At 39.7% G+C, this 25,992-nt stretch overlaps 1 protein-coding gene across 1 annotated transcript in view; it reads right to left on the bottom strand.

Annotated features, from left to right (window-relative positions):
* LRRC46 (leucine rich repeat containing 46) overlaps positions 1-25,992 on the bottom strand; it is an 805,439-nt gene that overhangs the window by 410,773 nt on the left and 368,674 nt on the right. The window contains exon 5 of the mRNA XM_044062285.1: positions 7,237-7,346. Within this exon, the coding sequence (XP_043918220.1) occupies positions 7,237-7,346 (110 nt within the window). The remainder of the gene's footprint in view (positions 1-7,236; positions 7,347-25,992) is intronic.

Genomic DNA, 25,992 nt, shown 5'->3' with positions numbered 1-25,992 from the left:
AATCAGAGCAGGAGGTATATTCCAGGGGCCTATGCTGGGGCAATGGAAATAAGAGTCTCTCCTGGAATCGAAATAGAATCATGGAGTCCTTGTAGGAGTGGAATGTAAGACATCTCGTGATGAAAAGAAAAATCAGGAGGAGGAGATCTTGTGAGGGAAATCAGAACATCAGAATCAGAATAAGGAGGATACTCCTATAAATCTTCTGCATCAGCTCTCAGGAAGCTCCTGCAAACTTTCAATTCAATCCTACTCGGTATCCTTCCAGCCTTTTTAAGAGGGCGGGATTAGGCACTCTTTCCAATTTAAGTAAATTGGGAATATTTCATCTAAGCATAACTTGGCTAGGCACCTGCAAAGAAATGCTAAGTTTTGAAGCAACAGAAAAGCAAGTTTTGGCAAAGTTTGGAGGAACAGTTTTACCTTTTGAAGAGAAGGAAGGAACTACCTCCTGAGAAGGGGAATCCTGACTACTACCTCCTGCCTGAGCCCATCCTACCTCAGTAAAGTCTCTCTAACCTCTAAGTAAAGAAACTCTTGGCAAAGAACCTCAGCTCCACTGGGCCTTCTAAAAGAACCGATCCGAAAGAACGGTTCATCAACCCTGCAGGACTCTGGTTGTCCTTGCGCTTCTTGGGCCACCGAAGCGTCGGGCGTCAGCGGGGCATTTTATAATTGCTGGCACAGCACAACAACCTGGCTAACCTGGCACAGTCTTTAATAATAATTAAGAATCGCTTAAAGTGGCGGCAAGCGGCATAACAACGTCGTGCTCCAGGCCACAAAAAGGTATATACAAGGTATGGTAATCCCCACCAGGTATCATGTTCCCATTGAAACTTTTTTCTTTTCACGACTAAATACTGAGGCAAGAAAACTAAAAAAAAAAAAAAAACCCAAAAACTAACTTACTTAACTCTGATTCGTCTCGAATCCGAAACGAAAAATATTTCAGCCTGCAAACACGCAAAACTGCTTCTGCATGGACCATCGCGCCATGCGGCAAAAAGACGCTGGATATGGCGTCGGTCATGCGCAGTACCCCTGGACGCTGGCGGACGTCTGATCCTAATCTGACCCACGCCAGCCTTATACTCTCTGATTCGGGCCGACTGGACAGCGGACTACCCAATAGTAAGGACTGCAGCAATGTGGAACGAAGAACATCTGGCAACTCAATAGATCGGTTAAGATTTGCCTCTGAACAAACTTTTGGTAAAAAGGATGGACTAGTTCTGAGCAAAACTCTGTCATTATGGAAAATCAGATAAGGAGGTTTGGTGGTTAGGGCTTACAGCTCAGAAATCCACCAAGCAGAAGTAATGGCTATCAGAAAAATAGTCTTCCATGAAAGGAATTTCAAAGAACAGGACGAGGCTGGTTCGAAAGGGGATAGTATGATTCTGGATAGAACAAAATTTAGATTCCATGGCATGACTGGAGCTTTGATTGGTGGCCTCAAATGAATGGCACCTTTAAGAAAGGCTTTAGCAAGTTGATGCGACATGACATTAGAGCCGTGGAAACCAAAATGAAAATTTGATATCACTGCTAATTGAACTCTGATGGTAACTGCAGCTGCTCCTTCATTGAAAAGTTTAGTTAGGAATTCCAGTATGGATGGGATCAGAGCTAGGTAAGGATCAACATCATTCTGAGAGGCCCATAAAGAAAATCTCTTCCATTTGCTAAGATATAACTTTCTGGTAGATGATTTACGAGAGGATGTTATAATATGTTGGGCCTCAGTTGAGAGGTTGTAAATCCTTGCTATTGTGGGAATTGGAGCAGCCAAGCTGTCATTTTGAGGGAATGAAGTGAAGAATGAAGAGCCCCTGATGAATGTGTCAACAGATCCGGAACTGGATCCAGGGTTCTTCCAAAAGATGAGGCTGGAGGAAGGGAAACCAAATTTGCCAAAAACTAAAGCTATAGTACTGAAATAAGAAAAGTTATTCACGGGCCAGAGCTGGTGATCAAGTTGCAGCAGCAAACGAGATCTAAGAGAAGATCAGGGTGCATCACGGGATAGGGAGTTGGCCTTGATCTGGTTGAAGACCTCGAGCTTTTGCAGTTGGCCGAGTTGGAGCCGAGGATTGGCTCCGAACCCATCAGTAAAGAATGAACGATGAGATAGAACAACTTCACATTAAACTGTTTGTGCAAGTTTTCTTTACCTTTGCTTCTTTTCTGACACTTTTTCTTGCTCCTTTCTCTTAATTTACCTTCACTGTTATCTCTGCACCTCATGGCTCTGAATATCAATCTGAAATCTCGGTTCTGACACCATGCTGCTCATCTAGTCAGCATGTAATAGACGAGTCTTTGTGGGTTCTGTTCAAGCAGCTTTATTCTGTATAAATACATCACAATTGTAGCTTAATAACTTTAACTTAGGTAACATATATACAACTAACTGCATTCATTCTCACATGCTCACTCTCTGGCTGCACTTTCAAAATGGCACTGAGTATAGCATGTGCCTATTTATTGATTTATTTCACATTTGTTAACCAGGTTAGTCCAGCTGAGCACAGGCCCATTTTCAGTGGAGACCTGAGGAGAAAAGCTCCAATACAGACAATTACAAATTGGTATTACATAAGTGTAAACAACAAGGTAAAAAGACAATTCTTAAAAAAATAAACACATGTAAATACTGTAGTACAAGAGATAAACTAAGTAATGAATAAGTACATTTAATAATGAAAATGAAATACTTTCCATATAGAGTTTATTGTTTATTTGGCTAGAGTGAACATAGCCAGTAGACATAAAATTAAAGATAGAGATACAATAGATAATAGCAAGTAGAAACTGGATTTGGTTGGGTCATGGCAGGGGCAGAGCCAAGTATTAAGGAAGAAGTTCTTCAGTTCTTTTTTGAAGTGGTTGGTATGAGTAGAGCAACTTAAGTTGTCAGGCAGGTTGTTCCAGAATTTTGTTACAGAGGATTTATATAGAAGGTTACCAATGTTAATTCTGGAGTTATAGGTTTGGAGAAGGGATTTGTCAGCATTACGTAGGGGGAGGGAAGGAATATAGTAAGTAGCTAGATTGGAGAGAGAGGGACAGGCATTAGGGCTATTGAAGAGGAAGTGGGTCATATGGAGTTGAGATGTTTTGAGTTGATGGGGAAGTTTGGTCCAGTGGAGATTTTTAGAGTGAGGCAATGGTGTGTTGAATTAGCTTTAGTTAATTGCAAATTTTGCGATCTTGATATAAGTTTGTTCCAGTTTGGACAGGGAGCAGGACTGAAGGTTAGTTAAGCACTGGGGCTCCATAGAGGAGAGTTGGAAGTTATTAGGCTTGTGCCAAGGATAGTTTGGTATCAGGAGACAGAATTTTTTTATTTATATATACACGTTCAGTCCTTGATATGCTTCTTAAAGACACAGCACACATGCTCTTTTCTACACACTATAATCTGCTCTCCTTGTTCTTTTCTTTATTTGAGACTATTTTGACTTCTGCCTTGACATCCTCAGGAAAAGAAGTGGATGGATAAAGCTCATGGCATCAGTGAGGATATCATGTCACATAAGACAAATACCCCCATCCGTATGAGATGCTGAGAACTGATCTTACCAGTGGTCTTTGTCATTTAATTTAATTTGTTTGTTTATTGGCAAATGGAAACTTTTAGTCTGCCATTTTAATGAATGCAACATTCTACATCGATTTCTTCATCATCAACACCTTACTTCCCTTCTGTCTCCTGAATGCACATTCTGGAATGAGATACATCTATCCTCTACCTTCTCCCTGAATAATTAGTTCCTTAAGTTTGCTGCCTGTGTCCTCTCCTACCCTTCTGCCCTTCAGACTCAGGTTGATCATTTCATATCTCTTTGACATTATCTTAATTCATATCATGTCCCTTCTGTCTCTTCTGGCTTCCAGGAAAACAAAAGTTCCAGTTCTTTTAGTCACTATTCACAGATTTTCTCTCCATAACTCTCTCCCTTTTCATGATATTTATGTGACATCCTCCAGTAACCTAACATCAGAGGAGAAACAGGACTGTGACAGTGACAACAATCAAGCAACTGATGTTGCCTTCACAAGCGTACTATGTTCTTCAAGTGGAACATTCTCTTAGGTTATGACTGCAGCAGTCCCAAAGCTGGTCCAATAAGCAGGGTGGCTGGATTACTGCACAGCGGAAATGTGTATTGTGCCCCTCAGTATAGCAGAGTTGAACCCTAGAAATTACATCTAGCTTATAATGTTTTAAAATGGTGTGGACACAGGACCATGAGGCTGCCATTAAGATATTCTGAGCACAAACACATTTGATTTGAGAAAAGTAGTGGCTGTTGTTGTTCCTCTTGTAGAAAAAATGTGATCTAAGCTTCTCCTTCAAAGTCCCACTATTAATTTTGTAGTAAAAGTTAATACAATATGATGCACATTTTGAAATAGTTTGTTCTCCCAATGGAAGTCATGGATTCTTCTCTGCAAAGGAGACAAACAGCTGTTCTGTTTTTTTTCTGTAACCTTTGTCCTATCAACTTTTTATGCATGTCTAAGTGCAAACTTCTTTCTCCATTGTTTTCAGGATTATGGAAAAAGATAAAAAGATGGATAGCTTGGTTCAGACCAGTTCAATAATGGCCTCTGGCATAAAAGAGGGAATAGTACACAGTGTTACTCTACCATTCTGAAGTATTATATGCAGATTTTTGATTTTCAAGGCATGAAGTTCTGATACACTTCTAGCTGATGCAGCTGCAAAGAGGAGGGCAGTTTTACAGGTTAGGAACTTTAAAAGAGTAAAAACTGGAGTTTGTACCCTCTGGAGACTATTTATATGACCCAACAATCTGTAGTAATATCTGCCAATTGGTGTCAACAAGAGGCCAGATGAACCCACTATCCTGGAAACATGAGTAGATGGAGGGAGTTCAAGGGCTATAATGGATTTTCTTGAGGGGAGCCAGGAGGATGCTGGAACAGTCAAAGCTGCTCATTGTGTGTGTGTGGGGAGGGGGGGGGGTAAGTGGCTGGACCCAGAGAACCACCAGGCTTCCATCTTTCTCCTGCTCCATGTTCTCATTTAAGTGACCTTCTTACCTTTAGGCTGTTTACCTTCCCCCTCCTTATGTTAAGAGGGCTGTTTTGGAGGGGTACTTTCTGTTGTACTGGGGAATGAATGTGTGGAAGATATGCCCACAGACTCCTTTATTTGCCAGTGCTTTGAACAGACATCATAGGATGTGGGTCTAAACAGCATCTCCCCATCCAATGGGGCAAGTAGGAACTATGCCTTCACATCCTCATACAAGGATTACTTTCTCAGCCAGAATTGTCTGTTGATAACAGATCCCATTGTCCAGCTGATAAGTTTGTATTTGACTGAAAGGTGAATTCTTTCATGTCTTATCCCAAATTTCAGAAATATCCTGCAGCCATTTGAGGGCAAGTTACTGGTATTTTAGAATGAGAGGCTGACAAGTCAAAATCCTAAAAGCCTGTGTAGATGAAGTACAAACTTTTTTTCCAAAATCTGTCAAGGGAAGAGTATTGCATTCAGGAGCCACTAAAGCTCCATAGATTCCAGGGGCACAGTATCTAGCTCCACAATGTGTGTGTGTGTGTGTGTGTGTGTGTGTGTGTGTGTGTGTGTGTGTGTGTGTGTGTGTGTGTGTGTGTGTGTGTGTGTGTACCTAAAGTTATGAGACACTTACAGAATAGTTTGTGTCTCTTAGGGACAAGGTATTAGGAGTCTAGCTCCAGTAAAGTAGCTTCAAAGATATCCAGAAGCGGTTCTTTGATTTGAGATATATATATATATATATATATATATATAAATACAGGCTTGAGATGCTCTATATCTAGAAGACCCAGGTATCTCTTATTGGAAACAGATGCCTCATGAGACTGCCATTAGAAATGATTCCTCATAAGTGAAAGGGCTTTCCCAAAAATAAGGTCTTCTAGTGGACAGACAAATGCCAGAGTGTCTGTGCCATAAGTCAAAGGGGGGGACATATACGACTTGTAGTCCAGTCTCTCCTTCTCATCAGAACCATCTGAGTTTGAATCTCTCACAAACAGGTCCTCTCTCTCTTCATTTTAGGAGGTTGGACTGGACACAGAAGGCATGTCACACTGCAGGATAAGGAGGAACTGTATAAAATCCTCAGCCAGATGTGCTCATTCTTGGGAGGGAGGCCAGGGGCAACCAACTTTTCAAGACACAGCATTCTAGAAGAAATCTGGATTGGGGGGGTACAACTGAGGATTTTGGAACTTGTGGGGTGACCGTTTTTAGATTCCGACTTTTTATGAAGGCAGTGGCCCTCCTCAACTATAACTATAGGGATATCACTCTCCCTTTGCTTAGTTTTAAATGGCACTGTGGGACAGTTGCCTGATCAATGTTGTTTACAAAATATTACAAAACTAATAGAGTGTTTATTATGATTTATACCATTCTGTTTAAGACTAAGAATGTAATGAACACTACCACTGTAAAGATTTGTTCATGCTGAACAGTTTGACATTTACATTTCTTTATGGCTCTAGCGGTATGAACATTTGTCTGAAATGTGAGGACATAACTTTGTTTTTTTTTTTTTTGCTTTGTTTTTCTTAGAAGTCTCACAATGCAATTACTAAATATTACAGTACAATCTAACAGAGCTCCACAGGAGTGAATAAACTACACACCAAAACATCTAGACTGAAAAATCACCATACAGGTTTGCAATGCAATGAATTAATGAAGGTTTCAAAAAAGGGCGCTTAACTGCTCACTTCTTAGTTATAGGCCTGGACTGATGAACTGTGAGGCACTTTACTGATGCATTCACAAATGCAGCAAGAAATAGCTAAAGATGACACCTATATACAAGGTATGCAAATATGACCAAGGTAAAATGAGATCAGCCCTCTGAGGGGGAAGAGTGCTTAGCTCTGTAAAATGAGCCAGCCATCAGACCCAACCTGCAACTGAGATAGATTAAGAGGTTGTGTCTTAGTGTATGTAAATAAGTAGTAATGTTGAGCATAGCCAGATAGTAGCAAAAATTACTGCAATACTTCTAAAGCCCAAAGCATAACATCATATTACTAACCCATCAGTTAAGAAAACATTTCCCCAGTGAACATACACTATGCTCTTTACCAAAACCTGATAGCAATGGTAAGGGATTGAACAATGTTACTCTTCTCTTCCCACTTCTGAGTCATAAAGCAAGGGGAAAAAAGTAGCTGCAGTATTTCCATTACCAACATTGAGATGCTTGATGAGGTTATATGACAAGTCTAAAAACCCAAGTCGATACAAGGTCTTCAGGTTCTCTACTACAGAGATTTGATTCCAGGCCAAAGTCAGGAATCTGAAAAAAAAAAAAAAAAAATGATTTTCAAGACGTTAATTAACAGGAACACTGTATTAAAAATATTAAAATGTCACAAGTAACTGCTGCTCATCTAAGACAACTGATCCCAATAAAAGAAACTGCAGGAGATAAAGGGAGAGTCAAAAACAGAAAGGCTCTGGGACGAAGATGCAACAAAATCCATACCTTTGTAACCAGTATTAATAATGAGAATCGGAAGAAACTGGTGGTCCCTGAAGATAAGAGGTGAAATCTAATTAATTTATGCAATTTATTTGCTCTTGACAAGTTGAAATGGGAATTGTAGATTTTAAATATAGCAAATGTATGTACAGTCTCTCGAACTAAACATGTGGAGAGAGAAATACACAATCCTATCTATTGCATTATTACAATCCTTCACAAACATTTGATACCCTGGATCTTTTAAGACATAGTACACATTTACACACAAATAGGTGCAGCTAACTGCACTGAAAAAAATCCACAAATTTCAAGATGAGCATTTTCCAACCTTCAAAGTGCAATACTGTAAACTGAACAGGTATACACTGTGAAATGTAAAATGTAAATTAGTGCTCTGTTGTGATGCTACACTCTCCCAATGTCCTAACATTAGATTGTTTCTTCATCTAAATTAATTACTTGCCTGCGGTTATGTAAGTAAACTCACCATAATCTTAGATGTTTGAACAGATCACTGTTGCAGTAGTGTAAGCTATATAGGACATATCCTGAAAAAGATCGGACACCCGGTCAGCTTCCAAAGTTATAGGGCACCTTCCACTTGCCTGTATGTTCATTATAGCTCAAAAGTGATCCAGTATAAAAGCAAACATACAGTTGCCAAAAATCAGAACTTTCTTTCCTCAGAAACACGGTAGGCTTGATCCCTGGTAAGATCAAGAGATGAAGATATAAAACCCACCCACGCATAAACCAACAAGGAGGAAGGATGTTTACACTGCAACAGTGATCTAGTCAAGCATCTACTGTTATGCTAAACTTACTTACACAACTGCACTTTGTTCATCATTAGATCACTGTTGTAGTAGCCTAAGCTATATGGCAGGAATACCAGAGCCAAACAAGAAAGTGAGAAGGATGAAGGATCGGAGACTAAGAGCCTTTGAAGAGTGGTTCTAGCAAACCCTTCCCTGGCCCTAAAGAAACAAGTAACCTTTGTAGTGCATGGTAAAATTATGAGAAGACAAAGTTGCTGCTTCTAGAATAATTTTAAAGTCCACCCCTTTTCAAAAAGAATTCCTCTGTCCTGTCCATGTAGTACCTGATTTGTCTGTGGACATCCAGCGTGCAGAATTTTCTCTCTCTTATTTTTATTTATTTATTTAGTTCTGAAAAGAATACAGGAAGATGGATGCATTGATTTAAAGTGAACACTAAAATGACTTTTTAGAGTGAAAGAGTTGGTTCTCAAAGAAACTTTCTGTTTATGAAAGATAGGATAGGGCTGAGCCTAGATGAGAGCCTGCAACTCAAATACCCTTCTTGCAAAAGTCAAAGCAATAAGTAACACTACCTTCCAAGATAAGAATTTTAAATCACTGTCATAAGCTGGTTTAAAAGGAAAACATGTAAGTTTTACCAAAAAGGAGCTACCTACTTTCTAGGAGGACAAATATGAGGTACTCCTTTCAGAAACTTTATCACTTGAGATTAAAAAGAAAGGGGGATCCATAGTCAGACAGGCAGAAGCAGCTGAAGGATGGATCATAATGGAAGGATAAAAAAGGCCAGAGGAAAAAATTCACATAAATATTGTACAACCAAAGGTTTTTAAGTCTTAAAAGAGTCTTGGTTCACTATCTGGCATCAACTAGAAAATGCTTTCCAATTAGCCATATATGATTTTCTAGCAGCAGGTTTCTTAGAGTCCTTTAATACTCGTAACACATCCTCAGGGAAAAGCTGTGACTAAAAGGTATTTAAATTCTTTCGTCTAGGCTATGAGTTGAAGAACTTAAATGTTGGAGTGGGTCATAGAACTCCTGTTTTGTGCAAGTCCATCCTGTTAGGAAGTTTGTGATAACTGCACTCAGCCATTTTCAAAAGACGAGAGAAACATTGTTGCCTGGGCCAAAAGGGGATTACTGGTACTATTATTGGAGAGTACTTTTGGATCTTTAAAAGGACACTGGCCATCAGTGGAAAGACAAAGACTTTCAGGAACATTTTAGTCCATAGGAATGAAAAGGCATCCATCTCCCAGGCCCTTTTGCGACATGTCCTGTAGCAAGAAGTTCTTTAACTGTCTGTTGTGAATAAAGGCAAACAGATCTATCTGAGGAGTTCTCCACAGGAGAATGATTTCTTAGAAGTTCTTGTGATATAACTTCCCTTCATGGGAGTCTGTCCTGGCCCTGCACAGCTTGTCTGGCATGTAATTCTGTTATGATAGAATGTAAAGAGCCTGTAGAGATTGACTGAGTTGTAGGGACATTTCCAGGATAGCTCTACTAATCTGCAAGAGGTGTAAGGTCCGGTTCCCCTCTGTACCACAGGACTCTGTTGTTGTCTGTGATGACTAACAAAGTTTTAAACTCCAGACATGGGTTAGTGATTTGACAGCATTTAATAATGCCATAATTTCTTTGATATTTACGTGCTTCTTTTGTCCTGATGGTTCCACAGACCTTCTACCTTAACTCCCTTGGACACAGCTCCCCATACAAAATCTGATGAGTCCCTGGTTACAGAATGAGTACACACTGGGGAAGGGAGACATAGATTGAGGGATAACTAATTCACTCTGGGGTAGGATTTGCATAATGGTTAAGGTCTTTACCTCATAGATACAAGGCACATGGTTTGATTTTGAGCTCTGGTTATAGGGTAGGCTAGAAACAGTCTGCAGACTGATTGCCTGGTATTTACTTATGAACCTGTGAACCCACTAGTGAATTTCCCTTTTGACAAAACTCAGTGCTGGCATCTGGCAGGATGGTACTGACTGATTTGAAGAACCAATGAATTTGTTTTATAAGTAGTATGGCTACAGAAATCATGAGAATTGTAGATGTCATAAATCCTATTATTTTGAGATAGACACTGTCTGTTGTGCAAGTCTGACTGGAAAATATCAAGAACTGTTCCTTGTAAAAGTCTACTTTGTTCTGAGGAAGAAAGGCCATCATGAAGGATAAATCCAGGAGACTGCCTACAAATGCCATCCTATAAAATGAATGAGGGATAATTTTCCTAGGTTTAACCAAAATCTTAGGATGAGAAGGAGATTCTTGACAAAAAGAAGAGATTATTGACAGCCTAGAAAAGAGTCTGTAAAAATAAGGTACTCATCTAAATAAGGAAATATATGAATGCCTTATGGCCTGCAGATAAATAAGGAAATATATGAACGCCTTAAGGCCTGCAGATAAGCTATCACTAGAGACAGACACTTTATAAACATTCTCATAGGGTCATAGGAAGTTACTAGTCTATTGGCCCTGAGGCCCTTACAACCTTAACCAAGAATTTATCCCATGTTCCAATAAGTCAGCACTCTATGCCACTGTCCAGCAGGGACATAGGTGGAATCCCAGGGGTGTTATTTTTTGTTCCCCATTCAGTTATCCAGGTTGCGCTTAAAAAGGTTTAATGAGGTACTCTGCTTTACGTGGAGATGGAGTGTATTCCACAAAAGAGGGAGTCTCTTGGACACAAATCTGTCCCGCCAACAAGTCCTATTGATGTCACAGACCAGGTTGAGGTCTTGTGTGTGGGTTATTCGAGTGGAGCTTGACTTGTGGATATGCAGCAGTCTTATCAGGGTGGGGTCTGAGATTGCTTTGTATGCCAGACAGAGGTCACCTCTGAGGAGTGTGTAGGAGACTGAGTACAGAGACAGGGCTTTTAGCCTACCTGTGTGTAGGGTAGATGTTTGAGGCCCTGGATTCTCTGGGTGAGGAATCTCTGTAGTCTCTCCAGCTGCTGCATGTGCTTTATGAGGTACATGCCGAAAGAGGCATTGTATTCAATAATCGGTCTTATAAGGGAAACATACAGGAATGTTATGACCACCTTGTCCCTGGATGAGATACCCTTACTAATGAGGTGGGCCATATTGAAAACTTTCCGTACAAAGGAGGCAATATGGTGGTCAAAAGCCACTTTGCTATCAACCTTGGTTCCCAAGTCTCTTACAACTGATTGCATGCTTAGTGCCTTATTTTCAATGTGATAATTTGTGGGATCATCATTCTCCCCAAAAGGGATGATGACACATTTTTTGGCATTCAGTTTGAGGCCATGTTTCTGGCACCAGTCATTTGTTTGGGTGAGACCCTCTTGGAGGATGTCCACATCACTAGGGGAATTGATGACAGCAACCAGTTTGCAGTCATCTGCAAACTTAGCCAGTCATGCCCATTAGATTTGGCCTGCACCTTTGAGAAGTATATTCCAAATGGCAGAGGCCCCAAGATCGATCCCTGGGGTACACTGCTTGTGACGGGTCTACTATTTGAGTTGGCTTCCCCTATTTTGACTAGGTAGGCTCTATCAGTGAGCCAGTTTGCTACCTATCTGGTAGCATATGGATTGATGCCTAGTTGAGAGAGTTTATCTATTATACCCAAGTGGGGAATCGTATTTAAGGGCTTGGCCAGGTGAAGGTAGGTGGTGTGCACTGTCTTACCCTCATCTATGGCCTTGGTATCTGTCTCAAAGAAGTTGACCAAATTTAACAGGAATGACCTCCCCTTGACAAAATCAAACTGTGTGGGATCAAGTGTCTGGAGGTTGCCAATGTCCTTGTTAATGAGGTCCATGATAATCCGCTCCATGGCCTTGCAGATCAGGCTAGTTAGGCTGATGGGTCTATAATTTCCTGGATTGGTGGATGCTCCATCTTTGTGCAAAATGATGACAGTAGCTGTCTTCCACTCAGCTGGGATGAAGCTGGTACCCAGGCTTTGGTTGAATCGGGTGCCTAATGGGGCTGCAAGTTCCTGCATGAGTTCATGTAGGATGCAACCTGGGATGTTATTGGGTCCCATAGAGGCTATATTTTTTGCCTTTGAGAGGGCAGTGATGAATTGCCCCCTAGAGATACGGGGAGGATGGCAGGTACTGGGGATGTCCTATTTTACTGATGGGGGGACAGGGGAGTGAAGTTGAACCTTTCTGCCAGCAGGTTGGTTATATCTACAGGGTTTGTGTATGTGGTGGCCTTGGCCACCAGTTCTGAGCAGATCTGGGTGCTTCCCTTGAGATTGCAGACATGTGTGAAGAAAGCTTTTTGATTGTCTTTTGTGGATGTGGCCAGTTTGGACTCAAAGTTTGCTCTTCTTTGCTTGTTCAAGCTATGGAGAGATTGCTTCCAATCAGACACCTGCTCCTTCTTTGTCTTGGACAGCAGTTTTTTTTCCTTTTATTATGGAGTTTATTTATTGTAGATGTCCACCCGACATATTTACTCTTCCTTGAGGTGGAGGATTTTGTCTTGTCTGGTATTCCTGATTCCATGCAGCTATATAAATGCTCATATAGTACTTTGGTATAAGTTTGGACATATGTGCCAGTTTCAGTGGAGGAAGAGGGGGCTGTGAAGCTGTTTATATCTTCCCACAGGTGGTTGTAATCAGCTTTGGAGAAGTTTTTTGTTTGACCCTAGCTGGGGGGGGGGTGGTCAGGGGAGTTGATGACTTCATAAGTGACTGTTTTGTGGTTGGATATTACCAAGGATGATGACACTGTAGGGATGCTGCAGTGGTTATTCTTCTTGGTTAATACCAAGTCCAATATATTTTCACCTCTTGTGGGGGTGTCAGCCAACTGGTCCAAGGCATTTGCACTGACGAAATCAAGGAATCTCTGGGCACTTGTGTTTTGGCATGAGTATTTCTTCCAGTCTATGGTTGGATAGTTAAAGTCGCCCAGGATCAGGGTAAAGGTTTAACTCTTGATAGATTCAAAGAGGTCCAGATAGGTGGAGTGGGCATCTTGAGACTGAATTGGTGACCTGTAGCTAGCTATGATTTGAACAGGGGTCTTGTCATTTGTTAACTGCACCTGGAGTATTTCCTGAGCATCATACTGTTTGACCAGCTTACAGGTGTGTATGTCTTTTATATATATTGCAACTCCACCTCCTTTTGTTTTGCTGCCCACGGCTTGGGGTCTGAATGAATGATAAGATGAGTAATCTTGTATGGCTGGGGTGCTCTCCGCAGCTTTGAACCAGGTTTCTGTGACTGCACAAATGTCAGTTTCTTCCAGGGTTAAGAATGCTTGCAATGAGTGCAGTTTGATGTTTAGACTCCTAGCATTTAGCAGCAAGACCTCTAATTTACGATTTGATGAAATTTTCATGTTGGTAGTTTTGACCTCATGGCATTGCCTAAAAAGGCACTATGGGGGAGGCAAGAACCTTTGTCAAGAGCCTGAAATCCAAGGGAGACAGGTGCAGGCCATCTGTGGCAAAGCATCGTGGCTTGTCAGTCATGTCATCCCAGGCTGTCAAGTACTGGATCCCCTTTGAATGACACCAGATACTAAGGCAGATGTTAAAGTCAATCATTTTCTATTTGCATTGAGGCATCATTCTGGGTGACGGTAGAATGCTACTTACGGCTAGGGACATACCTGCCTAGGACACATACTCAGCAAGCGCGATCATGTCTCTCTTCATATAGTCCAGGGAGGTATGCCTCAGTTCATTCACTCCAACATGGACTGTGACAGAGTCATAACAGTACCTGTTGAGAGATTTGAGTGCATTGGTGATATGGCGGATTCTGTGAATTTCTTCTTATCCAGTCTGGTGAGGGGCACATCTGTGTGTCTCACAATGGAGTCTCCTATTACTAATATGTTGGGTTTATGTTAAGGCCTTAGTGGCTGTGAGACACAGGTTTGCGGACTATGTGTGGTGTATGGTGTGGTGGGTAGTGGGGTTTGTGTGCGTTTATGCCTTGGAGGTCTCTTTCGTTTTGTTTCCTGGAGCAGTTGACAACTTAAATGGTAAAATAGAAAACTGAAAATGTGAACAAGATACAGAAAATCTTAAAAAAATATGAAGTCCTTGTGGAATGGAATGTGATGATATTCAACTTTTCAGTCAAGAGTTACTAGAAAACTGAAAGAATGAATGGATGTCACACAGACTGTAGAGAAAAAATTTTGAATTCTGGAATCCTGATGTGAAGGTTTAGAAATGAGACGTCCAGCATGATTTCCAGGTTCCTTCTTTCTTTGGCACCAGAAAATTCCCTGAGTAAAATCCTTTTTCTCTTTGATCTTGTGAGACTGGATCTATTATTTATTTATTTATTTATTTCCAGTTTGATGACTGGGGAGGTCCACTGGGCTCAGGGAGCCCATTTTCAGCAGAGGCCTGGGGAGAAAAGCTCCGCATTACATAGTTTAGTTACATATACAATCATAGTAAATAAGACACAATTGCAATTTCATTCCATGCTAGAGAACAGGAATAAATTCTTTGGTTACATAGTACCTAAATATTTAGGATGGCAGTGGTAACTTAATTGAGAGGGAGAATAAAGACTTAGAAGGAAAAGAGAGAAAAAGAAAAAAAAAAGGTGGGATGGGTTATTTATAATACATACAATTATGTTATTTGCAATATATACATTTATGTTAGGTTAGCTTGTACTCAGAGTTAGTCAGGAGTTTAAGGGGTGGATTGATTATTAGGCTAGGTGGGGAGAGTGCAGTTGCATTTCCTGTTAGAGGAAAGGTAGGAATGTAGCTGAGTTTTAAAGTTTTTAAAGTTTTCATAAGTCCTTAAAGAAGAAGGAAGAGAATTCCATTTTTTAGCTAAGGAAAAGGATAGAAGAAGCTGACTAGCAGGATGACTGGGTTTGCGAACAGTGATTAGGTTTTGGTGAGTAGATCTTAGAGTTCTCTGAGTGGTGTAAGGTTGTAGGATGTTGGTTAGTGCTGGGCACTTAGTAGGTTGAAAAATTAGTCTGTGGGCTGTAGTAATTTGGAGATAGTCTAGTTGGTTGGGGAGTTCAAGCCAATTTAACAAATGAAGGGCAGTACAATGATGGGAGTAGAATTTGGCTTTGGTTGCAAATTTAGAAATTTTATTATAACAGACTTCTAATTTGGAGGAGAGAGAGGCAGATAAGTTTGTTAGTAGAGGAGCGTCATACATTAGTGATGGGAGTAGATAGGTAGTGGCGAGAGTTTGTCTGGTGGAAGAAGAGACAAAGTGGATGTTTTTGTATAGCATACCAAGTTTTATATGGATTTTCTTAATGTTTTGCTGGTTGTGAGTGTCGAATTTTAGGTGTTCATCAATAGTAACCCCAAGTAGTTTAGTGAAGGGAACAACCTCTATAGTAGAGTTGTTTTGGCTAATAATTTGGAACGAGTTTTTATCAAGAGGGGAAGCTTTTGAGGGAGAGAATAATAGTATTTTGGAATTATTGGCATTTAGCGAGAGGTGGTTTTGGAGCATCCAGTTTTCAGTGGTGGAGAAAGCAGTTTGGGTCACTGTTTGAAGCTCTGAGAGGTTAGAGGCACAGCAGACTAAAGTTGAATCATCTGCATATTGTACAATTTTGGTGTTGGGTATGGCTTTGTGGAAATCATTAATAAAGATGTTGAATAGCATTGGACCGAGTATGGATCCCTGGGGTACCCCAGTGGGGGTAGGAAGGAAGGTTGAGGTGTCTTTCCCCCATTTCACAGCTTGAGACCTGTCAGAGAGGTAGCTTGAAAACCAGGATAAGGTATTTTGGGAAAGATTAAGGTTAGAAATATGGTTCAAGAAATGGGTGTGTGAGATGGTATCGAATGCCTTGGACAGGCGTAGTAGAACTGTTGATACTATTTTTCCAGAGTCACGGGCAAAATTTATTGTGTCTAAGAAGGAGAGAAGGGCAGTGATAGTACTACGGCCAGGTTGGAAGCCATGTTGGGTTGGAGTGATTAGTTGGTGATTGGTTAGGAATGGCATAAGCTGAAGGTGGATGCATTTTCCCAGAAGTTTTGAGACTGAGGAGAGGATAGCTATGGGGCGGTAGTTAAAGATGTTATTGTTTTTGCCTCCTTTATGGAGAGGTAGAATAAAGGCAGCCTGCCATAATTTGGGCACATAAGATTTCTGCATGGATCCACTGATCAAGATGCTAATGGGGAGAGCGATACCATCTGCAGCTATTTTTAGGAAGGAAGATGGGATATTGCCAGGGGCATTGGAGCATGGTTTTAATTTAGAGAAATTTTTTTATGTGGGAGGTTGAGATGGGTTTAAGTTCAAATATTGGATGAAGATTGGAGGCAGAGGGTGGTGTAGGGGATGAGAATGATTGGATAGGTTGAGGGAAAGGGTTATTGTTAGGGAAGGTCTTGGTCAGTTCTGATATGGAGTTGGTGAAGAAGGAGTTGAATAGAGAGGCTATTTCAGGAACAGATTTGCTGGTGTCAGGGCAGGGGTTGTTTTTGGGAGTCTATATTAGAACATCGAAGTTTCAGAACTTCGAATGTTCTAATATCAAACCCTATTCAGCGAATGCTGAAAATAGCAATGCTGCAGAAAACCAAATTTTTTTTCCCATGGAAAGAGTTCTGTTGTCCGTTTCTGTCGCTTCACTATTTTCAGCGATGTGGTGGAATGTTACGGGTCAGGTTTAGGTAAGTGTGCGATTGTGTGGACGTGAGGGTTAAGGCAGGTTAGGGTTAGGGCACGGGTCAGGTAAGTGTGTGATTGTGTGGAAGTGAGGGTTAGGGCAGGGTAGGTGAGTTACGGTTAGGGCGTGGGTGAGGTGAGTGTGCGATAGTGACGGAACTTAGGGTTAGGGTTTGGGTTAAGGTAAGTGGATAGTTAGTGGTGTATGTACAGTTTAGTGTAGGGTTAGATGTAAGATTTTAGGTGTATGTGTGTGGATTGCTGTTTGTTTGGTGTGCTTGTGTTGTGATTATGTGTATTAGGAAAAAATTAGTTGTTCTGAATGTTCGATGTTGTCAGCATTCGCTGAATTGAGTTCGATATTAGAACATTCGAAGTTCTGAAACTTTGATGCTCTAATATGACCCATTTTTGGTACCTGGGTTGAGAAGAGAATTATCAGAATTCCAGAAATGTTTGGGGTTTTTTGATTGGTTAGACTGGAGTTTGATATAGTAGGACTTTTTGTCTCTGATGATTTGTTTTTTAGTGAGGTTGCGGAGATGTTTATATTTAAGAAAAGTTTCTGGCTGCTTGTTTTGATGGTATTTTTTCCAGGATTTATCTCTTTGTAGCATAATTTTTTTGGTATCTTTGGTTAGCCATGGGGCAGTCTTGGTTTTTACTCTTTTTGTTCTTGGTGGAGATAGGGAGTTGAGGATGTTTAAGAAGGTAGAGTTGAAAAATTCTACGGCATTGTCTAGTGGAAGAGTTTTTAGGGGGTTCCAGTTTGTTTGTTTTAGGGAGTCAGAGAAAGTAGTGGGGTTAAAGTTTGTGAGGTTACATGTGTGAATATATTGGTGTAGGTGAGGAGAGGAGTGGGTAGCTCGGTGTATGAAAGCTGGCAAGTGGTCTCCTATAGGGTCAGGTATAATGCCATAGTTTAAGACTTTTTTAGGATGGGATACTAGGATCCAGGCTAGTGTGGTACCTGGGGGTTTGTTTTGTTGGGTCTGGTAATGGAGTTAGTTAGTTGGGTATAGTTAAATAGATTGATGGATATGGTGGGATTAGAGATGCTGATTTTATTCCAATTGATATTTACATCTCCAAGTATGAAGGTGTCTAGTTTAATATTGGTAGAGGTCCAGAGGAGAATTAAGAGTAGTGGTGTTATTATCAGGGGGATGTAGAGGGCAATAATACAAATGCTTTTGTGGTTATTTATTTTTAGTAGGCCTATTACTAGTTCTGCATTGTTGAATGGAGGGATAGGATTGGGGTAGGGAGTGATGCATATCAGGTTAGAGTAGATTAAGGCTACCCCACCCCATTTTCTATCATGTCTGAGGGATTGGAATCCAGTAGGGAGGATTTCAGAGTCACAAATATGAGGTTTTAGCCAGGTTTCTGAGATGGCTACAATGTCGGGTAGGTTGTAGTTTAGCCAAGCATGAAAGTGGGCTACTTTATTTCTTAGACTTTGGGGATTGATGGTGAAGAATTTGAGGTATTTGAGGATTGCTTGTGAGAGGGAGATTGGGTCTAGAAGAAGTATTTGGTATAGGATTTGGGTGTATTTTCCCTGCTAAGCAGAGGTAGTTGAGGAAGGGCAGTAGTATTTTTGATTTGGTCTTCAGCATTTGATCCAGGACAGAAGAAAACAGGGACATTTAATTGACTGGATGGGAAAGAATCCATTGAAATGAGGAGAGATAGCCCCACTACCAGGTGTAGCCTTTCAGTATAATTATCAGGACCTAAATGTCTGTTGCCAAAGTGGGAAGTGGAGATAGGTTTTGAGAAAAGTTTAAACGATTACCAGGATATAAGAGTGAATACGTTTTGGGTGGTATAGTGAATCTGCTTTTTTTTATTATCCTTGGACTTGGGAAGACTCTCCTTTCTTTTTGGAATCTCTCTGCCACTAATTCTTAAGTTTGTTTGCTGTCTTTTGTTGGGGTTGTTTAAAATGTTTTCTATGAAACAGCCCTGGGATAGAAAGAATGTTTCTAATATATTTGGGGATGGGGGGGGGGCTGAAAGTTCTGAGAAACCCTATGGATTTATTTCCATTTTCATCAACTTTCTTGAGCACCTCAGTAAAGAAAGACACAAATAATACTTGTTTATCCAGAGGTGCATTCAAAAGTTCTGTTTTAACATTATCTGGTAAACTCTGAGTGTGCATCCAAACAAATCTTTGCATAACTGGTCAAATTACTGTTCAGTCTCAGCCTCCATACAAGTTCTGTACCAAGCAAATCATTCCCTGCATAAGGGAGGACCTCCACGAACCCAGGCAATTACAGACCCATAATTCTGACTAGCCTCATATGCAGAGCCATAGAAAGCCTTATTATGAAATTAATCAATCAGGACATAGGAAACCTCCAAACACTAAGTCCATCTCAGTTTGAATTCAAGGGTGGGCCATGCTTACTCAACCTGGTGGATTTTTTTGAAAAGGTCACCAAAGCAATGGATGAAGGCAAAATAGTATACACATCATACCTTAACCTGGCCGAAGCTTTTGAAAATTCCCCATTCTGGCTTAGTAGAAAAGCTACATAAACTGGGAATAAAGCCCTGTGTCACCAGATGGATTGTCAACTGGCTCAAAGATAGGACACAGATAATCAAATTAGGGAAGTTACCTCCACAAAGAGATCAGTCAGCAGTGGAGTCATGCAGGGTTCAGTGCTGGGACTTCTCCTGTTTGGCTTCTACTTTTCTGAAGTAAAATTCAATATCAAAGGGCTCTTGCTGACTAAGTCTCCAGATGACTGCAAGCCAGGAGTAATCACTGAATCCCCAAATGACATAGCCACCTGCAGGAAGGTTTGTCTCAAATGGTGTCAAAATCATGGTCTAAATCTAAATGAGAACCATATAATGTAACAAATATCAAAATATATTTATTAAATGACATAAAAAAGAACAAAAAAGAACAGACCGGTTTCAGCTAGAATATTTACATAGCCTTCATCAGTGTTAAAGACAGAAGCATTATATATTTTTATATTTGTTACAGCATATGGTTGCTGGCTCATTATTTTTCTTGAATTCTGCTTTTTGGAGCCGTGCATTCACCTACACGCAGGGACCTCTTTTGAAGTGGCACTAAAACTAAATGCCAAAAATGCATTATTGTATTCTTTGACAAGTCATCTACCCCAGGGAACTACCACACTAACAATACACCCCTTAGAATTGACCCAGTTGTTCAGGGTTTGGGAATGTATGTGGACAGTGACCTAACCTTTGACTAACACGTATCTATTATTGCAAGGAAAGCCCTTCTATATTGCACAGTCCTTCTTTATTTTACAACTTATAAACAAAGGCACTGTCTCTAGATCTAGGGGTGTCATTATCCCCCTTTACTCAGCCACTGTCCATTTTCAAAGTTATTTTCAGTAGGGGTAATATATATAACTATCAACCATGTGATGGGTATGGACATTCTATATTCAATGGGACAGGTTATTTCAAGCACAAAAAGGGATATTGGCTAGGCTTAAATGGCCCACAAGGGCAGCTAGCCTAGTACTTACCTATGAATCTATGAGTGACAGTAGCTCTGGAAACAGCACCAGCAGTGCCATACAAACATTTAAGAGATTACTTGGTAACTTGGGGCACTGAGAAAAGTGAAGACTTTAAGGAAGTCTTAGTGTCTGAAGAAAGAAGATCAGCAATCATTTTTTTCATATTGTCATATGAAGCTAGAAGAAACTATGACATGTGCTTGACAATTTACTGTTCTGAAGGCTAAAGTTGAAGAATTATACATCTTCTTTTTAAACCTATCAAAGGCATTCTCATCGTTGTCTGAAGGAATGTGACTAGAAGCCATGACATTTTTAAAAGAAGCTGATTTAGAAAGGGAAACAACTGCAGGATCTGCCCTAGGGTACCTATAGAACATTTTCTGGGATTGTGAAAACTGCTATCTGCATTAAAAGCATGCTATAATGATGCTAAAATAAGAGGGATAGCCACTGATTAAGAATATACTTGTAATAACCCAGCATCACTGCTAGGTCTCTGACATTTCCGTTTGTTCCTATTTAAGCAATTTCTTCATTCTGCTAATGGTATCAGAAAAGGATAACTCTTCAACTGGTAAATCCAAATATACATTTTTCTCAGACTCAGATTTCCAGTTTTCCAATGCACAAACCTGGTAGGCAAAACCCAAGCCTACTTCCTGCACATCAAGATCTGAGGGCTGGAAGAACTTCTCCTTTTTAACTGAATGGAAGATTCTGACTTTAATTACTGAAAGGCTTTAAACAAACCATTGGCAAGAAAAAAAACATGTTTCTTCTGCTCCCTTTGTTGAAGGAGTTGAAGGAGATTTATGCATCTTCTTCCTGGGAGTCCCTACCAAAAAAAAAAAGAGCGCTATTATGTACGGTCATCACCTCAGAGAAAATGAAGCCTCTGTAGAAACGTTTTCTCTTGTTTGGGCCAGGAGAGGTAATATCCAAGGAACCAGAACCCCATTCCATGACTCTATGGGTCAAAGACTTTAACTTTTGATTTTCTAGATATAAGAAAAAGGAACCATTCCTACTCATAAAAGTTTTAGGGGTACAAAATATACAAATTTAGCAAGACTGAATGTTGTGCTCCTTCCATAAGCAAAGCAGAGAGGAAAAGTGGTGATCGTTATCTGGAATTTTGCAACATATCAAACACTTCTGCTTTCTCTTATACATAAATTCTGAGAAGAATGGAAATAACTATCACAAAAATAAGAAGGAAAACCCCAATTAAGTATTTATCTGACCACTTCTTGAGACTAGCCAACTGCTGAACCTGAAAAGTCACAGCTAAGAGCAAGACTTGCTGGTAATTTCATTGGGTGAATAAAGGAAGCCCTAAAGCTTTGGAGACTGTCCAGATATCTTATCCTTTGTAGGATATGTCCTATATAGCTTAGGCCACTGCAACAGTGATCTAATAATGATCATCTACAGTTTATGCCTTTAACAACAAAATTCAATTTGTTTTTTACATTAGCATTTCTTTCATATATATCCATTACAAATTACTCTGTACAGTAGTGCAGTTTTCTGTTGCTTGGTTTTATAGCCTCCTTGCCAAATGCTGGTTTGGTATCCTCATTACTACCTAAAAGCAATTACTAAATTTTATTAAAGCCTTTTAAACCACTTAAATGTTTAGTAACATTTAACACTAATTTTTGCTCTACCGAAGATTTAATAAAATCCAAACTGGCAAACAGGAAAATGCTAATCTAAAAAGTTAATTGGTATTTTCAGAGCCATTTTGTGCATCATCCTTTGAAATTTAAACTGTATTATGGTCTTCATTAGATCACTATTTCAGTAGCCATAACTGTATGGGATAAATGCCAATGATCAGGAAGAAAAGGTGGAAGGAGAAAGGCCACAGTCTAGAAGACCTTGAGGAATAACTGTAGGATACAGTAGTTTAGCTCAGGAAACTTGAGTCAAGCTTATAGTGCTCAGTGAAAAAGCACATTGGGGATCGAGTAGCTGGCTTTAGAATACATCTAGAGTCCACCTCTTCTAAAAAGCACCAGATAATAACAATAATCATAGATAATGGAAGAGCTGATGAAACTGTTACTGGGAAAGAAGACAGCATAAGTGTATTTACGATGGAGTTCCTTCCATTGCTGGGCTGAATAGCTGCAATTGTCGGCGAGTGGGCCTTTGGTACTCTGCTTTTTGGATCTAACGTCTGTTCAAGTGGTTTCATTTGAGCTGAAGTCCAAAGTGTCTTTTTACAGTGTTTAAGTCACTTTAGCCTATGGCTGGTTTTCAATTTTTTTTTCCTTTTTGGAGTGACATGCAGACTTGACTTTTCACTGTGTGGATTTTCTGGCTACAGAGCGGTTGAAAGTCTGATTAAAACAGCGACAGTAACAACATTCAATCTAATCGGCCATTTAAGTGTACGGAAGGCTGTACATCTTTTTAATTTGGCCATATTTTAGTTTGAATACAGCAGATTGGACTTTTCATTTAAGATACTGTTACTTTTCATTGTAAGGAGCGATGTGTTGACCTGATTTTCAACTTTGTGGATTATCCGGATGTAGACCATATTGGTAGTTAGCATAATAAACAGAGACAGTTTAACATATAACTTATTCGGCAACTCAGGTGCATGGAGAGGTGCACTTTTTCCACAGCTATCATACTTTGGTGTGTAAATGGAGGATGTTATTTTGCATTCAAGGTACTGTGTAGTGCTTTTTATTTTTAGTCCTCTTGTTTTATCGGATGCCAGTTTTTGGCACAAGTTAGATGGGGGCCTAGTTGCTGGCTTTTGACTTTGATTTTAGAGCCCTTTTTTGCTTCTAGTCAAGGGAATGATTCACATCACTGGACGGTTACTGGACTATATTCTATAACTGTTAAAGACTTTTTTTTGTCATTTTAATAAGTGTATTATATAACTATATTTACCACTGCAGGTGTATTATTGCTAGTCGTGATATATTGCATTGTTTCTTATGCTCAAAATACTCATATTGTATGTGAATTACTGTCAGCAACAGGGTATGTTTTGAACTGTTAAAAGCGTTTTTTCAGGAGCGCTATCATGAAGCATTATTGCTTTAGCTGCATATCACAGAACCGATACATTTGTGACTTCTGGTGGTGAAATTGTTTGGGACTTTTGAACTGAACATTATTTATGCTGTAAGGTGTGGTCATTTATTGGAAATAATTCAGTCATCAGCTTTGAGAGACTGTCAATGGATTCTTTCAGTGATGCGATTGCTTGGCCCAGTATCTTATCGGCGGGACTATTGTTTTAGCCAAACACTATTAAATAGGATATATATCGTATATTTGGGCATTGAGACTGTTTGGGACTTTAATATTGGACATTATTTTTTGGTTATTTATAAATTGTGGCAAACAAATTATTGTATTGATGCGGTGAACATCTATTGGCCGCCATTTGGAAGCATTTTTTTGGATTACAAGTTCAGTGGAACAAATCTCTATTCAGAGACTTTAGCCTTTATGAATGGTGGATTGTTGCCTGGTGTTTAGTTTGGTAACATCCACTTCTGTGGTTAAATCAGTATTTTTATATTGAGTTTCACTGTCTTCATGTTTGGATTTACTGTGGTTTTATAATGGGGAACGTAGCATAGCGTATAATAATGTTATTATGAAGACAGTTTATTCTTCCAGTAAGGGTGTGTTTTAAACATTTGGGAATCACATCTATTGAAGTATGCACACTATGGCTATTATAGTTCCTTGTGGGTCTCAAAGATTTTAGATACAATATCAAACATTATAGGCATTTATAGCTTATATACTGTGTGGTTATATTGGTGTATTTAAGACTGGAAATGTACATAAATCACACTGTGCATATTGTAATTGTTTTTTTTGTACAGATCCGACATTTAACAGGGGAATATAACACTGCTTACTAATAAGGTAACGTGGCAAATATATTGATGTTAATTTACATCTTGAAACCTTTCATTAATCATTCTTATTACAATTCCTTACCTTCTACTTTGCATCTTACAACTAAATCATCCCAATGATTAAACTACCTACCCCAGGACATTTAAAGCTGGTACTCTTTGTCATACTTCTACCTTCTCTAACAGCAGCCTACCTTCTAACCTCCTATGAAGACCCATTATGCCCACAATTGCACTACCCCTCTAAGCATACAGCCATACCATCTCTTGTTGTCTCCTTAAACCACATAAACATAACATCTAGACCCAGCTACCTACTAGCAAAATATCATAGATTATCCCACATTAGGTATAACTATCTAAACATTAAGAAGTCTTCAAACCAATACTGTAAACTCCCAAATCCTAGATGTGGATTACAAGTCCATTCATTAATAGATGAGACATTCATCCAAACCTAGGCCCAAGGAAAACCTTTACCACCCAACACCATAGCCCTAATCCATCTAGTAAACAAACCCCCACCAAACCTCCCAACTCACTCTTTATAGCACATCTCAATATACATAGCATAAATAACAAAGTTGCACACCTCCATGCTCTCTTGGATGCATACTCATTTGACATCCTGTGTCTGACAGAAACTTGGTTAAAACCTGTAACTCAAGACAATGAAGTCATCCCACCCAGATATAATATCTTAAGACAAGATTGTATAGCCAAGAAGGGGGAGGTAGTTATTGTATACAAAGCAGGGTTTCAAGTTACTGCTTATGACTAAAAACCACCTCAAGACATTAATGCCGAAATCCTTATTTCGAAATTTCAGCTTAATACTCATAAATCCATATATATCATCTGTATTTATCTTCCTCCTGGTAATAACACCAATACCCTGGAAAATATCCTTAGCTGGCTATCACTAAACTTCCCACAAGAAACTATAATCCTCAGTGACTTTAATATTGACTTGAAGTGCTGTAGCAATGAACAAGCTTCTACCCATATTAACCTATATGGTTTTTCTCAAACCATTACCTCCCCAACCAGGATAAACAAACCCAATAAAAAGGAAAGTGCCTTAGATTGGATACTCATAAATAACCATCACCAAACATATGAAGTAGGGACCCTCCCTGATGATGTAAGTGACCACTCACTTACTTACCTATATTATCAAGCATAAGACTGATATACCCTTCCCACCCACATTCAGGGCAACTCAGACCAATAAAAACTTTAACCTGGATCTCTTCCAAAGTAAACTTAGGGCATGTGATTGGTCACCCATAAAATACCTCCCACTTGAGGAAGCTGTAAACTACTTTAATTCCAAATTCCTAGCCATTCTAGACCACCATACACCAACCCGTTCTATCAGAATTAGGACTAAACCTGCCCCATGGCTTTCAAAAGAAACCAGGCAAAAAATCCTACTTAGAAATAAATACTGGGCTAAATGGCGAGCTAATAAAAACTCTGTAGATCAACAAAAATTTAGACAGCTGAGAAATAACACAAAAAAAGCTATACTCACAGATAAAAGAAACTTTTACTTACAACTCCAACAAACTCACCAAAAT

The sequence above is a fragment of the Protopterus annectens genome, chromosome 2.part1 (genome assembly GCF_019279795.1).
Source record: "Protopterus annectens isolate FY-2018-M chromosome 2.part1, PAN1.0, whole genome shotgun sequence".
NCBI classification, from domain to species: domain Eukaryota; kingdom Metazoa; phylum Chordata; order Ceratodontiformes; family Protopteridae; genus Protopterus; species Protopterus annectens.
The sequence above is the reverse complement of the archived record's forward strand: the minus strand, read 5'-3'. Positions and strand labels throughout refer to the sequence as shown.